The sequence below is a fragment of the Mustela putorius genome, unplaced genomic scaffold (assembly GCF_011764305.1).
Source record: "Mustela putorius furo isolate JIRA1106 unplaced genomic scaffold, ASM1176430v1.1 tig00003858_pilon_pilon_pilon, whole genome shotgun sequence".
Taxonomy (NCBI): domain Eukaryota; kingdom Metazoa; phylum Chordata; class Mammalia; order Carnivora; family Mustelidae; genus Mustela; species Mustela putorius.
Window position 1 is genome coordinate 10945968 of NW_025422010.1, and position 13488 is coordinate 10959455.

General features: G+C 43.2%; 1 protein-coding gene across 1 annotated transcript in view; it reads left to right on the forward strand.

The window, feature by feature from the left end:
• Positions 1-13488, forward strand: part of LAMA1 (laminin subunit alpha 1) — a 157436-nt gene that overhangs the window by 68221 nt on the left and 75727 nt on the right. The window contains exons 12-16 of the mRNA XM_004742732.3: positions 408-581; positions 2397-2498; positions 3819-4030; positions 4830-4941; positions 8121-8231. Of these exons, the coding sequence (XP_004742789.1) occupies positions 408-581; positions 2397-2498; positions 3819-4030; positions 4830-4941; positions 8121-8231 (711 nt within the window). The remainder of the gene's footprint in view (positions 1-407; positions 582-2396; positions 2499-3818; positions 4031-4829; positions 4942-8120; positions 8232-13488) is intronic.

Consider the following 13488-nt stretch of genomic DNA (forward strand, 5'->3'; position numbering starts at 1 on the left):
GTTATTTTTAGACAATTTTCAGCTTTTTTGGTAAAAAGCAGGAAGCAATGATGAAGAAATCAGAGTTAGCAAAAGGCATTTTGTTCAATGCACCTATTAAGGTCTTTGCTATTTTTTTATTTTTTAATCCTAAAATACATGTCCATGACCTTGACAGTTCTGCTCGCTCACTTGCTTATAATTGATCTGGGGATCTGGGGAGAATCTTACTCATTCTTAGATGTTCCTGGTCCTTTGACAAGTAGAAGGGTTGCAAGTCATGTGGGTCTGTGGCCACAGGGTATTGACTCTGCCCCTAAGTAAGGTCTCTGGGTCTACTTCTTCACTGTAGGGATGTTAGTCCTGTGCTGGGTGACATCTCAGGGGACTTCTATTTCATGATCTGAAATTCTGAATCTTTTTTTAAGGTGAAAGATATGTCTGGGTGGCTGGTCACTGACCTGGTCAGTCCGAGCAAGATCCCGTCTCAGCAAGACGCGCTGGGTGGGCATCACTGGATCAGCATCAACAACACGGTGGTCTCACAGAGGCTGACTTCCAAGTATTACTGGTCGGCCCCAGAGGCCTACCTCGGAAATAAGGTAGGGCCATGGCTGGGAGAGACATCTTGGGCACAGATCTCAAAGCACATTAAGAAAGAACATCTGTTGGAAATTTAAGTCAACTCACATGGTCTGGCTTAGCCTTGTGTGACTTTATTCCATCATTAAACTGGGAACTTTATTCTTGGCCGCATGGGTCATGGGTGGTCTGTTGTAGGAAGTCTTGTCCACATCTCCCATGACAGGCTCTCTGCTTTCCTCTGCATTCCTGGATCAATGACTCGGGGCTTTGTGAAGCGTGGGGTGCATTCCTGCTTTGTTCAGTTAGCCCTGTACTAACCTTAGCCCCAGAGCCCGGCGCATAGAAGGCACTCAGGAGGGACAGGCTGGGCAGTGGGGCTGGGGTCCTGCCAGCTTCATTATCAAGATGGACCATTTCTCACCTAACATTCCCATTTAGTAACAGACAGGATACTTCTCATTTTAAGAAAATGCAAAATGGTGATTCTACAAAATGGAAATTTGGTTAATATGATTTAACCTGCCATTGTCCCCTTCTTCCTCACCAGTCATTCCGCTTCTTTTTTTCTTTTTCTTTTTTTTCACTTGAGACAGAGAGAGAGAGAGAGAACACAAGCAGGGGGAAGGAACAGAGGGAGAGAGAGAGAGAAACAGACTCCCCGCTGAGGGGGTAGTCAAATGTGGGGCTTGATCTTAGGAACCTAGGATCATGACCTGAACCAAAGGCAGACGCTTAACCTACTGAGCCACCCAGGCGCCCCTAATATTGCCACTTCTGTCCAGATTCTGATGATCTGAAAATACACTCAGTGCAATCTATCAGGCTCCGTGCTCCCCTTCCCTGTGCATTTGGTTTGTTTTGAAGTCACGGTATGTGTTTCATCACAGTGCAGGTGTTATAGCTTGGGAAGTTTCCATTTGTTGGTCATATTTTAATTTTATAACTTATTTTATTTAGATTTTATGTAGATTTAGGTTTAAGTAGTGTTTATTTTGAAAATGATTATTTTTCCCTTGAAATAGAAGGTGTGCTTTATTTACAATAGGATCTTATCACCAAAGGTTAATGATTTTTTTTTCTATTAAGATCACTTTTCTGATTTTATGGTTCACAGACTAGATTCTGAACCTTGGGTTGTTGTCACACATCTGTCATGAAGAAAATCTCCATTTTACATGAAAGGATATGACCAGGAGGAAAAGCCTTTAGCCCTTCTTTTAGCTGATGAGACGTGTTCTTTATTGTTCTTCTTCTTCTTTTTTTTTTTTTTTTTAGTTTATTTGACAGAGAGAGATCACAGGTAGGCAGAGAGGCAGGCAGAGGGGGAGAGGGAAGCAGGCTCCCTACTGAGCAGAGAGCCTGATGCAGGGCTCGATAGCAGGACCCTGGGATCATGACCTAAGCTGAAGGCAGAGGACTTAACCCACTGAGCCACCTAGGTGCCCCCTTTATTATTCTTCTGCAAGCATGGCAATGAGGTCAGAATATTGGGATTATCATCATAGATCTAACTCCTAACTCAGAAAGGGTTTAAGTGAAATACCTTCTCCTGTGTGATTCACAGACACTGAGCCTCACTCACCTTGGGCTCTCTACGAAGGAGCACATCTTCCTTCTCTACCTTTAAATCACATCCTGTATTTTGGTAATACTGGTTAAACAATATTATAATATAATAGACTTTTTTTTCGCTGCCTTACTGCAAACTTACTTATATGCTGTGGCCCCTCGAGCAGCCAGGTGGTTTCCCGACGGATCCTGGCCACCACTTCCTCTTTCGGAGGGACTGTGGTCATGGGCCCTCCGTGTTCACTCTCACTTACGTTTTTCAGCTGACTGCGTTTGGTGGCTTCCTCAAGTACACAGTGTCTTACGATATTCCCGTGGAGACAGTGGATGGCGACCTCATGTCTCACGCTGACGTCATCATTAAGGTACTTGCTTTCACATTGCTTTGCTGTAGAGTAGAAGTGCCTAGCCAAGGGACAGTTTGTGACTCCGAGTGGCTGAAGGAGGGCTTCGTAGCAGGGAGCCCAGGGCCAGGTGGTTGTTTAGCAAGGCTTTGCCTGGTCCAGATATCCCCGAGACCTAATGTGACAGTTCTCTCTGAGCCCATTCCTGGAGCTGCCTCAGGACAGCCCATGTGGCTTGTCCCTCCATCCCTGAAGCTGACCCAGCTTTTCAGTTGAAAAGGGGGACCGATGTCAGCCCTGATGTTGGCAGTCCCCTGTCAGCCCTCTGAGCCCCTCTGTCACCTCCTGCCACATTGCCTCCCACGTGAATGCTTAGGCGGCAGTGCTTGGCAGTGTGGGGACGGAGATGGGCTGCCATTTCTGTCCTGAGCCACTGTCCCTAACCCTGTACTCTCACTCTCCTCCTCCCCCGTTGCTCAAGGTGCTCAAGGACACCTTGGGGGACATAGGCCCCCAAGGTGTTCGAGGGGCCACAGCATATAAGTAAGAAATTCCAAAATATCACTGGAAATTTTCCCAAAGGTAAGAAACCACCTCAGGTTCTAGTCAGCAGTGTCTACCCCCTCTCCTGCCCCCTTGATTTTTTAAAAATTTTCTTTAAAGATTTTACTTGTTTATTTGAGAGAGAGAGAGAGAACAAGCGGGGGGTTGGAGGGAGGGGCAGAAAGAGAAGGAGAAGCAGACTCCCCGCCGAGCAGAGAGGCCAACATGGGACTTGATCCCAGGACCCTGGGATCATGACCTGAGCTGAAGGCAGACGCTAACCAACCGAGCCACCCGGGTGTCCTTATCTCCCGGCACCTTGCTGTGCACCCCCGTGTCCAGTCTGCGGCAAGTGGGGAGAGTGTGACATAAGGTATTTTGGTGAATGGCCGTTTTAGGGAAAGCTTGAGGTATCTTCATATGCTTTTCTACTTTTGCTCTTCGGTTAAAGTTGAGGGGTGTAGGGGAACGGTGGCACACATGTGCTGCTTCTCTCCTGAGATCCCGGTGTGGGACCCAACCTTTTGATTTATTCTCGCTCACTCTCTCTCTGACAAATAAATAAATAAAATCTTTAAAAAAAAAAAAAAAAGATTTATTCTATGAATCCCTCTGAGGGGAATACAATGAAACACCTCGCCCCCAGTCATTCTGGACCAAGATTTACAGACACGATTACACCTTCAACCCGAGAACCTAAGCACAAATTAAAAGCCACGTTGCTGAATACAAACACGATTTTATTCTTTGATCATGAAGTTGAATTACAAATACATTCCCTCTTGTTTTAAATGTTAGGGAAATGGACTCACTTTAAGCACCCAGGCTGAGGGGCTGTCTTTACAACCCTATGAAGAGTACTTGAACGTGGTCAGACTTGTGCCGGAGAACTTCCGAGATTTTAATAAAAAAAGGGAGATAGATCGCGACCAGCTCATGACTGTCCTTGCCAACGTGACGCATCTCTTGATCAGAGCCAACTACAATTCTGCAAAAAGGGCTCTTTACAGGTATGTTTTGAGAGAAAGGGAAAGCTCGTGGGGAGGGTCTTTAATCTCATATTCATCTATTAAGAATGATGTGTTTTCAGTGCAGTATATTTTACTTGATTATTTCAAGAGCACAGCTAATGGAACCGGTTGTCTTAAAAAATACTTTTATTACAATTTTAGTGAAGATGTAAGAACAGTTGTCCGTGACAAACATGCCACAGTAGGAGGTCATCTTGAGGTCAGGATCGGAAACCTTCAGGGCGGTTTTCTGAGAAATGCCTGATAAGTTCACAGTTGTCTGACCACTTTGCATGCGGTTTTTACCCTCCTGATGTTAATGTTCTTAGATTTTACTGTACACTTAAGCTAATGTTCCCATCCTTGGCCATGTGATTACTTCCTATAGGCCAATTTCTGGCAGTGCCAGCATGCACGTTGGACACAGATAAACAAACACAGATTATACATTTAGAAACAATCTCTGTATTCGAGGTAGGATGATTGAATGGGTTAGTCTTTCTGAAGTGTTTCAGCTATGACTGGGCAACATCAGACCCTTCCCACGGCTGTCTAGGCACCTGCTCTTCTTTGCAGACAATGTTGCAAATGTCTCAAATGCTGCAGAGGCCTTCTAGGCAATACCGACAGCCGACAGCTTTCAGAAATCATATTGCTGTGAAAATCCGTGGCTCCTTACAAAGGTCCCATCACCTATTTGTTTGAACAGAACTTTTTAAAGAATCTACCTTCATCGAGGTGTTAGCTGTCGTTTGCAGGAGGGCGTCTGAGTCACGGGGTGACCTCTGTCTATTGGTAGGTTGGATTCTGTCTCTTTGGATACAGCTAGCCCTAACGTCATAGACCTGGCCGTGGCCACCGAGGTGGAACACTGCGAATGTCCCCAAGGCTACGCAGGGATCTCCTGTGAGGTGAGGCTCCTCTTCTGCCCTCCCCTCTCCTTCCTTCTGTTCTTTCTGAAGGAGAAAAAAAAGCACATTAAAGGTGATACAATGAGCCGCACTTGAATTTTAACTTTAGAAACCTACCATTTGGATCAGACATTGAGGGGCTATAGGACTATTGGACATCAGTGTTTAAGGCAATCTGGTGCCTCTTCTTGGGGGGAAGTGGTTCTGGGACACCTGGAAATGGCCCAACTTCAGTCTACTCTCTTGCTTTAGTCAACTAGGAAGTTGCGCTGCCCCTGCTGTAGTTTGCATTTATTTTTTTTAAGATTTTTATTTTTATTTATTTATTTGAAAGAGAGAGAATGAGTGAGAAAAAGCCTGAGAGGGGAGAGGTCCGCGGGAGAAGCAGACTCCCCTCTGAGTAGGGAGCCCGATGTGGGACTCTATCTTGGGACTCCAGGATCATGACGTGAGCCCAAGGCAGCCGCTTAACCAACTGAGCCACCCAGGCACCCATGTAGTTTGCATTTCTAAAGAGGACTGGACTTGATTGCATCTGAACATTTATACATCACCAGCATGACACCTAGAAAACATGAGACAAGCCAGGCCCATTTTGAGACTTTTTAGGAACTCCAGCTGTGTTAACTGAGGTGAGCTCTACTTCACAATGAAGTGTGTGAGAACACACTTGCTATCACCAGTAAAAGTCACCTGTTGCTAAAAAATATTTTTGAAATACAGTTTGAAACTATTTGGACATAAATATCAATAATAACTCTCTCCTGCCGAGGACTTCCTATGTATTTGGCACAATCCTAACCTCTTTCTGTAGGAAACAGCTAGGAAGTAGTCATGTCGGGTTCCAAGCTTCATCTTCCCCATCAACCACCACACGGTCCTGCCTCTCTTGTGTTTAAGACCGATGATGATTGGGGCACCCGAGTGGCTCAGTGGGGTAACACCTCTGCCTTTAGCTTGGGCCATGATCTCAGGGTCCTGGGATCGAGCCTCAAATTGGGCTCTCTGCTCAGCAGGGAGCCTGCTTCTCCCTCTCTCTCTGCCTGCCTCTCTGCCTACTTGTGAGCTCTGTCTGTCAAATAAATAAACAAAATCTTTAAAAAATAATAATAATAGAGGAATAAATCCTAAAAAAAAATTTTAGGGCGCCTGGGTGGCTCAGTTGGTTGGACGACTGCCTTCAGCTCAGGTCATGATCCTGGAGTCCCGGGATCGAGTCCCACATCGGGCTCCCAGCTCCATGGGGAGTCTGCTTCTCCCTCTGACCTCCTCGCTCATGTTCTCTCTCACTGTCTCTCTCTCAAATAAATAAATAAATAAATAATCTTAAAAAAAATTTTTTTTAAAAAAAGAAAGACTGACAATAATCATGAACCCTTGTTCTTGGCTGTGAGATTGGGACCATGATTTTTACAAAGTGAGAACATTTAACTTATGAGTTGTTTTTACAAATCTTTATCAATTATAACTTTGCAGTGAATAGTTGGCCTGTGCTTCATAATGTAGGTTTTTAATGAAATATTTCTATTTCTCTTTTAAATATTTTACAGGGTTGTTTCTTTTTTGACCCCATGAACTTTTTTTTTATATCTAAAACATATATTTTTAGGACAAAGAATTATCTGTAGGACCTGAGTCCTGTTTGCTTATCAGATAAATGACCTTAAGGTTACCTCATAGTGTGTGGCTTGCGGTGGGTAGATGAAGTAGATGATTAGAAGCCCAGGCCAGCTAGACCAAAAGGGGGCAGCAGTGAGCAGATGCTGCTGGAGAACTCCAGGTCTGCTGGGTTTAGAGGAAAATGTGCTTAGGACACTGGCTCAAGGAAGTGCAGGAAGCTTAACATATAATTTTAAGTGTTTTTTGTCGGCAGAAGAACTCATTCTTTCATTAGAAACTGATATAAGGAAATCAGGCAGCCATAGGTAGAGACTGGAATTCTTAAGAGCTCTGTAGCCACCACACAGACCCCTAGGCAGCTCCCCCTTAGTGCCCATCCGTAGACTAGCCCATTGTCCTTGATGGGAGCACGGCTGCGTGGCGGCATTAAGGGAACTTACAAAAGGTCAGTGTGAATGAACACATGTATATGTACTCATATGATGAAAATGCAATTTTAATATTTTTTACAAGAGTGAAAACCAGATCCACATCCCTGTTCCGATGGCTCCATGGGAGTATGTTGACCTCCAAAGTAATTACTCCCCAGTCTGCACTTGAAACACCATTTTATATCTGGGGCAGCCCTGAGAGGCTCTGTGGCCACAGGTCTGGGAGGTGTGACTCTTTCCATTAGCACAGTGGGCATGGGGTCTAATTGTTCCATGTTCCAGATTCCACGTCTATAAAATAGAATAGTTCTCAGGGTCATCCTGAGAAGGATGGGAAGCACTGTCTGGGATGGGGCCCCCTGCTCCTCCCAGTCAGGGGCAGCATTGCTGGATACCCTGGAAAGCACACCTGTAATGTTTGCGGTTTGACACAGACCACCCTCGAGTGCTTTGATGGTAATATGTAGTAACTCTTACCCAAAAGAAAAATCAAGTTGAGCGGAAAATGTCCTCTTGATTGAAACCCTGGTTAAGTGACTGAGTTTTACATGATTATATGAGATTTACATGAGATTTACATGATAATATTATGGCAAGATACCACAAAGGCAGAGAGCCACTAGGTTTTGATGGTAGCCACCACTAGGTTTTAAAGGTAGAAACCTTTACAAAGAAATGAAGAAGGGTGCCTGGATGGCTCAGTCAGTTGGGTATCCTACTTTTGATTTCAGCTCAGGTCATGAGATGGAGCCCCATGTAGGTCTCCACGCTCAGTGGGGAGACTGCTTGGGATTCTTTCCCTCTCTTTCTGCCCCTCCCTCACGTGTGCACTTTCCCTCTCTCAAATAAATAAACCCTAAAAAAAAAAAAAAAGAGGACTGGATTATGGTGATGGTGCACCATTCGGTAAGTTTACTAGAAAAATCATTGAACTATATCCTTAAAATGGGTGCATTTTATGGCATGTAAATGACACCTCAATAAAGAAGTGCAGGGGGAAAAAGAAGTATGTTTCTCTACATGTGGAAAATGGAGCAGGTAATACTCCTAGCCTATTGACAAGAAAATGATCTGCATGATGTACAAGGTTGCTTTTGCCCACGTGTGTCACGTGTCCCTCTCTTGCAGTCCTGCCTCCCTGGCTATTACCGTGTGGATGGAATACTCTTCGGAGGAATTTGTCAGCCCTGTGATTGCCATGGCCATGCAGCTGAATGTGATATTCATGGCGTTTGCCTTGTGAGTCTGTTGCTAAAATCTGGAGTGGAGTGCCCCGTCCTACCCACCCCAAAGCCACCCGCTGTGCACAGCGGTTAAAAAAATAATGCTTCCTCCATAGGAGATTATTCTGGCCCTAGTAGACCCCAGAGGATAAATTTACAGACTTAAGATCCATGGTATAATATGTTTCCTGATATTCTCCCCTTGCTCTTTTTTGAAAAAAAAGTAACTTTGGTGAAAATGGAAAAGAGATAGATCATGTTATTGCAGATTTTTTTATTAGAACACCATATTCACTTCGTAAGATTAGAAAGCAATATAAAGGTAGAAAATATCTGGTGATTTAAAAGAATCAGGTCTCTAAAATGAAAGTGCTAGAATTTCTTTAACATACTATACAGTATGTCCTCAAAGGAATACTAAGACATAATAACCACACTCATTTGTGCAATATATAACGTTTTACAGTTCGGCTCGGGTACACTCTTCAAACAAGTACTTCTTTCCTGCAACAGGAGTTGAAATGTGGCTTGACAAATACGCAGTTAATCTTGAGAATGAACTTTGGGGTGGATACAAGGCAAGACCTGTTTTTTCACTTCAGTCAGGAATTCTTTTAGGCTCTTTTGCCTGGAAGCCAGGCCACAATCCTGGGTTCTAATGGATTTGCGGCACAGAGACGGAGAGAACGCCTGTTTCCACCAGCTGAGTCCTAGTCACCACACAGGGAAATGTTCAGGTTCTTTCCTGAAGAGATTGAGTCCCAAGGATAGGGAAAATTTATTATGAGACCCGTAGAGAAGATCTCATCACGATGCCATGGATTGCTTGTTCTCTCCAGAACCTAATTTTTCTTGATTCTGTAAGGAAAGCTTTCATTTTGTTCTTTGTTTCATCATTCTGGAAAGCAAGTGCCTATAGGAGTTATACAAAGTGATGTTTTACACACACACTCGGTCCCCCAGGATCAGTTTCCCAGAGCTTGATGAGGTGGTTGCTTTTTTAAAATGCCTCTACCTTTCCATTTGGGTTTGTGAGGTCAGGCTTCCCGGGACATCGGCCCACACCTCGGGCTGCCCAGCGGGTTGTGGTGGAGGCATCCAAGGCTTTAGGTATAGGTAAGCCAAAAGGGTATTTGCCTATGCTTCTATTACTGTATCTTTACAAAAATATATATACACATTAAAGTGAAAATGCTAAGTAGCAACTGGCCTTTACATTCTAAATATAATAAATGATAATAATTTTAATGGAATTTTTCATTGAAAATTTGATTTTTAATTTTTAATGGAAAAAGTTTTGGAAATAATGTTAGATTTACAGAAGGCCTACAAAAAATAACACAGCAAGGTCCTGTTCAGCCTTCACCCTGCTTCCCCCGGTACTCACATCTTGCATTACCGGAGTACGCTGATCGAGATTTAAGAAATTCCTGTGGGCACAATCTCATCAACAGAACAGTGGACTTCACTCAGATTTCATCAAGCATCCCCACTCATGTCCCCTTTCCAGCCTCAATCCAGAACCGCATTGTACTGGCTGCCTTCATTTTAGGACAGCTTTTCAGGTTTCCCTTGTCTTTCATGACTGGCACTTTTGAGGAATCCTGGATATTCTCTGGAACGTCCTCAGCTAGCGCATGTCTGTTTTCTCGTGATTAGCTTGAGGTTGTGCGTTTTAGGCAAGAAAGCATGAAGGTGACATGCCCCTTGGGTGCACATTGTCAGGGATGTTAGCCTGGGACATGCGGGTGAGGTGCTGGCTGGCAGCTTTTTCCACTTTCACATTATTATTTTTGCCTTTTTAAGTCATTCACATTTGAAGGGGCAAAAACAATAAAAATTTAGATTGAAGTTTAAGGAAACCTAAAAACTTGGTAGCATCATTTATCTGGGTTTCATCTAACTTTTTTTTTCTTTTTCCTATTCTATTTTAAAAAGAAAATAGAATTCTCCCCTTTGGATAACCATTTCCAGCCCTGGGCCTTGCTTGTAGCCATCCAGCTTCCAGGAACCCACTCCTGATTTGTAGGTTATCAGAGAGAAAGTTCCAACTGTTCTTACTTAGTGCCCTGTCCTTTTCTTTTTCAAAGAGTCGTTTCAGGTTTACAGCAAAACTGAGGGGTAAGTGTAAGGGTTTCTCATGTACCTTCTGCTCCTGCACACGTACAGTCTCCCACATTATCAACCATCCCCACCCCCCAACCGGGGACACACACTGGTACCCATGATGACCCCACACTGACACATCATAGCCCCCCAAAGTCCACGGTTTACATAGCCCCTTCTCTGAGCTCTTTCTGCTGGTCTTTGGAGGAGAAACCAGTTTCATTTCTTCTGAAAGAGAAAGGCCTAATAGGCAGTTGTGTATCTTGGACCCTCCTGCTTTTTCTTCTTCATTCAAGAGAAGATGTTTCTCCTTCCCGGGGAGATGAGCATTCTCCTTCTTCACATGCCAGCTCCACCAATGGAGCTGGTCACGTAAAGGGACAGTGACCTGAAAAAACCTTGAAACAGATTTGGTAGGTTTGGGTTTTTTGATTTGTTTTGTTTTGTTTTTAGCAGAACCATGTAAATGGCTTTCCCAAAGAGAAAGAAAGCCCTATCCGGCCCTTTGAAAAGCAAAGAAATCCTATCATAGATATTTTGTAAGTGGACATAATTAAATGTTTTTTAATGAAACTAGTTATTTTGCTTATACTTTTAGCTCAACCGTGTAGCCATTTACCAAAGCCAGTGACATTTTGAATTAATTTGGGTTAATAATCAAAATCAAGGTCATACAGGGGTTGGGGAGGAAAAAAAGAGCCTAAGACATTCCTACCAAAATGTCACCTAAGGACCAGCAGCCAGCGCAAAACCCAGGAGTTTTTTAGAAATGTACAACTCAGGCCCTATGTCAGACTTCCTGAATCAGAATCGACCCTGAACCCAGGTGATTTGTAAACAATTCAAATTTAGAAGCCCTGTCAAGGATATCTCTACATGAAACTGGTGAAAGCCTATTTAAAAGGATGTAATACAAATATTTATAGTCCCAAATTAAATTTAACCTATGGGAAAACTTTTGTCAACCTCAGGAATTATAGAAAAGTATGCAGTTTAGGAACTGGAAATATTACTTAAGCCGTTGAATGGAAAAAGGCCAATAAGATCTGTAAAATGAGTGGCTCTCAGAGAAGGGGGTAAAGTGAAGTGGCAAGGTAGACCCACAGGTGGGAGGTGGGGCAGGGGTGGATACAGATGGCAGGAGAAGGCTCTGGGTAGCATAAGCCTGGGCACTGGGGTCATGGGAGGACCTAAGGAGACAGAGTCATGAGTTGACAGGGACTTGGGGAAGAATGTGGAGAATTGGCTCAGCTTTCCCTTGAGCCATGCAGCTGTCCTCATGCTCGGTGTTGCTTCCTGTGTGGCCCGCTGTGCCCATCCTGTTTCTCCTGGTACTTCCTACACACCTGATGTGGCGTCATTCTGCTTTCTAAAGACATGCTTTCAAGAAGGAAAGAAGTCTTTTATATTTTCCCTGTATTTATGGTTTCTGATACTCTTCAATTCTTGGTATAAATCCAGGATTTCACCTGGTTCTGTGTCCCTGACTCGTGAAGAGCTGTTTTTAGCATTTGTTCGGTGCAGATCTGACAGCCAACAAATTCTCTCACATTTTGTTGACCTGAAAAAGGCTTTCTTTCACCTTCGAGTTGGAAGTAGATTTTTGCAGATTTCTTTTTTTTCAGGACTTAAATGTTGTTGTGGCTTCCATTGTTTCAAATGAAAAGTCAGTAGTCGGTCTTATCCATGCAATTCTCTGGGTTCTTTTTTTTCCCTCTGCTTGGTTCTTAGATTTTTCTCCTTACAATTCACATTTGGTTTTTGTGTGTTTGCTTCTTCTCAGATTTGATAGCTATTATCCTGCCTTAAGAAACAAACAAACCCTTATTTGGAAATTGATTTAAGTGTATGCAGAAGTTGTAGGAAGAAAAATAGTACTTAGGGCACCCACCTTTTACCCAGATTCACCTTGTCGCTGACATTTGCCCCATTTGCTGTATTATTCTCATTATCTGTTTGTCTAATCATAATGTTTTTTCTAAACCACTCGAGAATAAGTCATGTACACTGTGCTATTTATCCGTAAATTGTTCAGTGTGTTTGTCCTGAAAATAAGGATTTTCTCTTATATAACCACAGAACATTGTCAACTTCAAAAAATATAACTTTTGTATTCTACTTTTTTCTAATCTACCATCCATTTTTCCATTTGGTCAGTTGACTCCATTGTGTCCTTTGTAGCATTTTTTTTTCCCCGCCGTTACAGGCCCCCATATAGTTCAGGTACTGCATTTTATTGTCATAGCTCCCTAGTCTTCTTTAATCTGAAGTACTTCCACAGTGTTTGTCTTTTATGATAATGGCACCTTGAAGAACACAGTCATTTTTCAAAGAATAAAATGCCCCTTATTAGGGGCTTTTCTCTTGCTTTTCAATGAATTGATTCAGGTTATACCTTTCAGGGCAGAACACCTCATTAGCGATGCTGTGGCCTTCTCAGAGAACCACAGGTGGAAGCCCACAGTGTCCACTGCCCCTCACTGGTGGTGTGAATTCTGATTACACACTCCAGCTATCGGTCAATTACTATACATTTACTGATCTTATCTTTTGCAATTAATAAGCATTGTGAGGGAGACACTCTAAGACTGGACAAGTATCATATTCGTCATCACATTCTCCATTAGGGTTAGCAGTCTCTGATGATTCTTGCCCCATGAACACTTGTATGATATTCTCCATGCTTCTCAGTTGGCACACAGCATTCTACTGTAAGCAAGAATCCTCCTTTCTAATGTTTATTTGCTTACCTACTTGATATCTGTCTGGACTCCTGGATTCCAAATTCTCCCAGATGTGACTGGTGGAAACATACTCAGTAGTTTCTGATTGCACAATGAATATTATTCATTGTTAAGTTTCTGGATTTCGTTACTTTCCTTGAAAGAAGATCAGAGTTTGTTTTGGCAAGTAGTTAAATTATCACAGGTCAGCTGGATTGTTTCAAGGTTTGTTTTTAAGTTTTGTTAGGGTGGGCCTAATAGAACCTCTACTCTAGGGAAGGTGTAGCCCTACCACAAACAAGTTTTTCTTCTGGGGTCTCTACTGGGTGTTCTGGGCATATAACAGAGATGCCCTGCACTGGCTGGTTACAATTCTAGTGGCCCTGGGCTTTGTGTGAGTTCTTAATTTTTCAGCATGCTGCATGGAAATCACACTACACACAA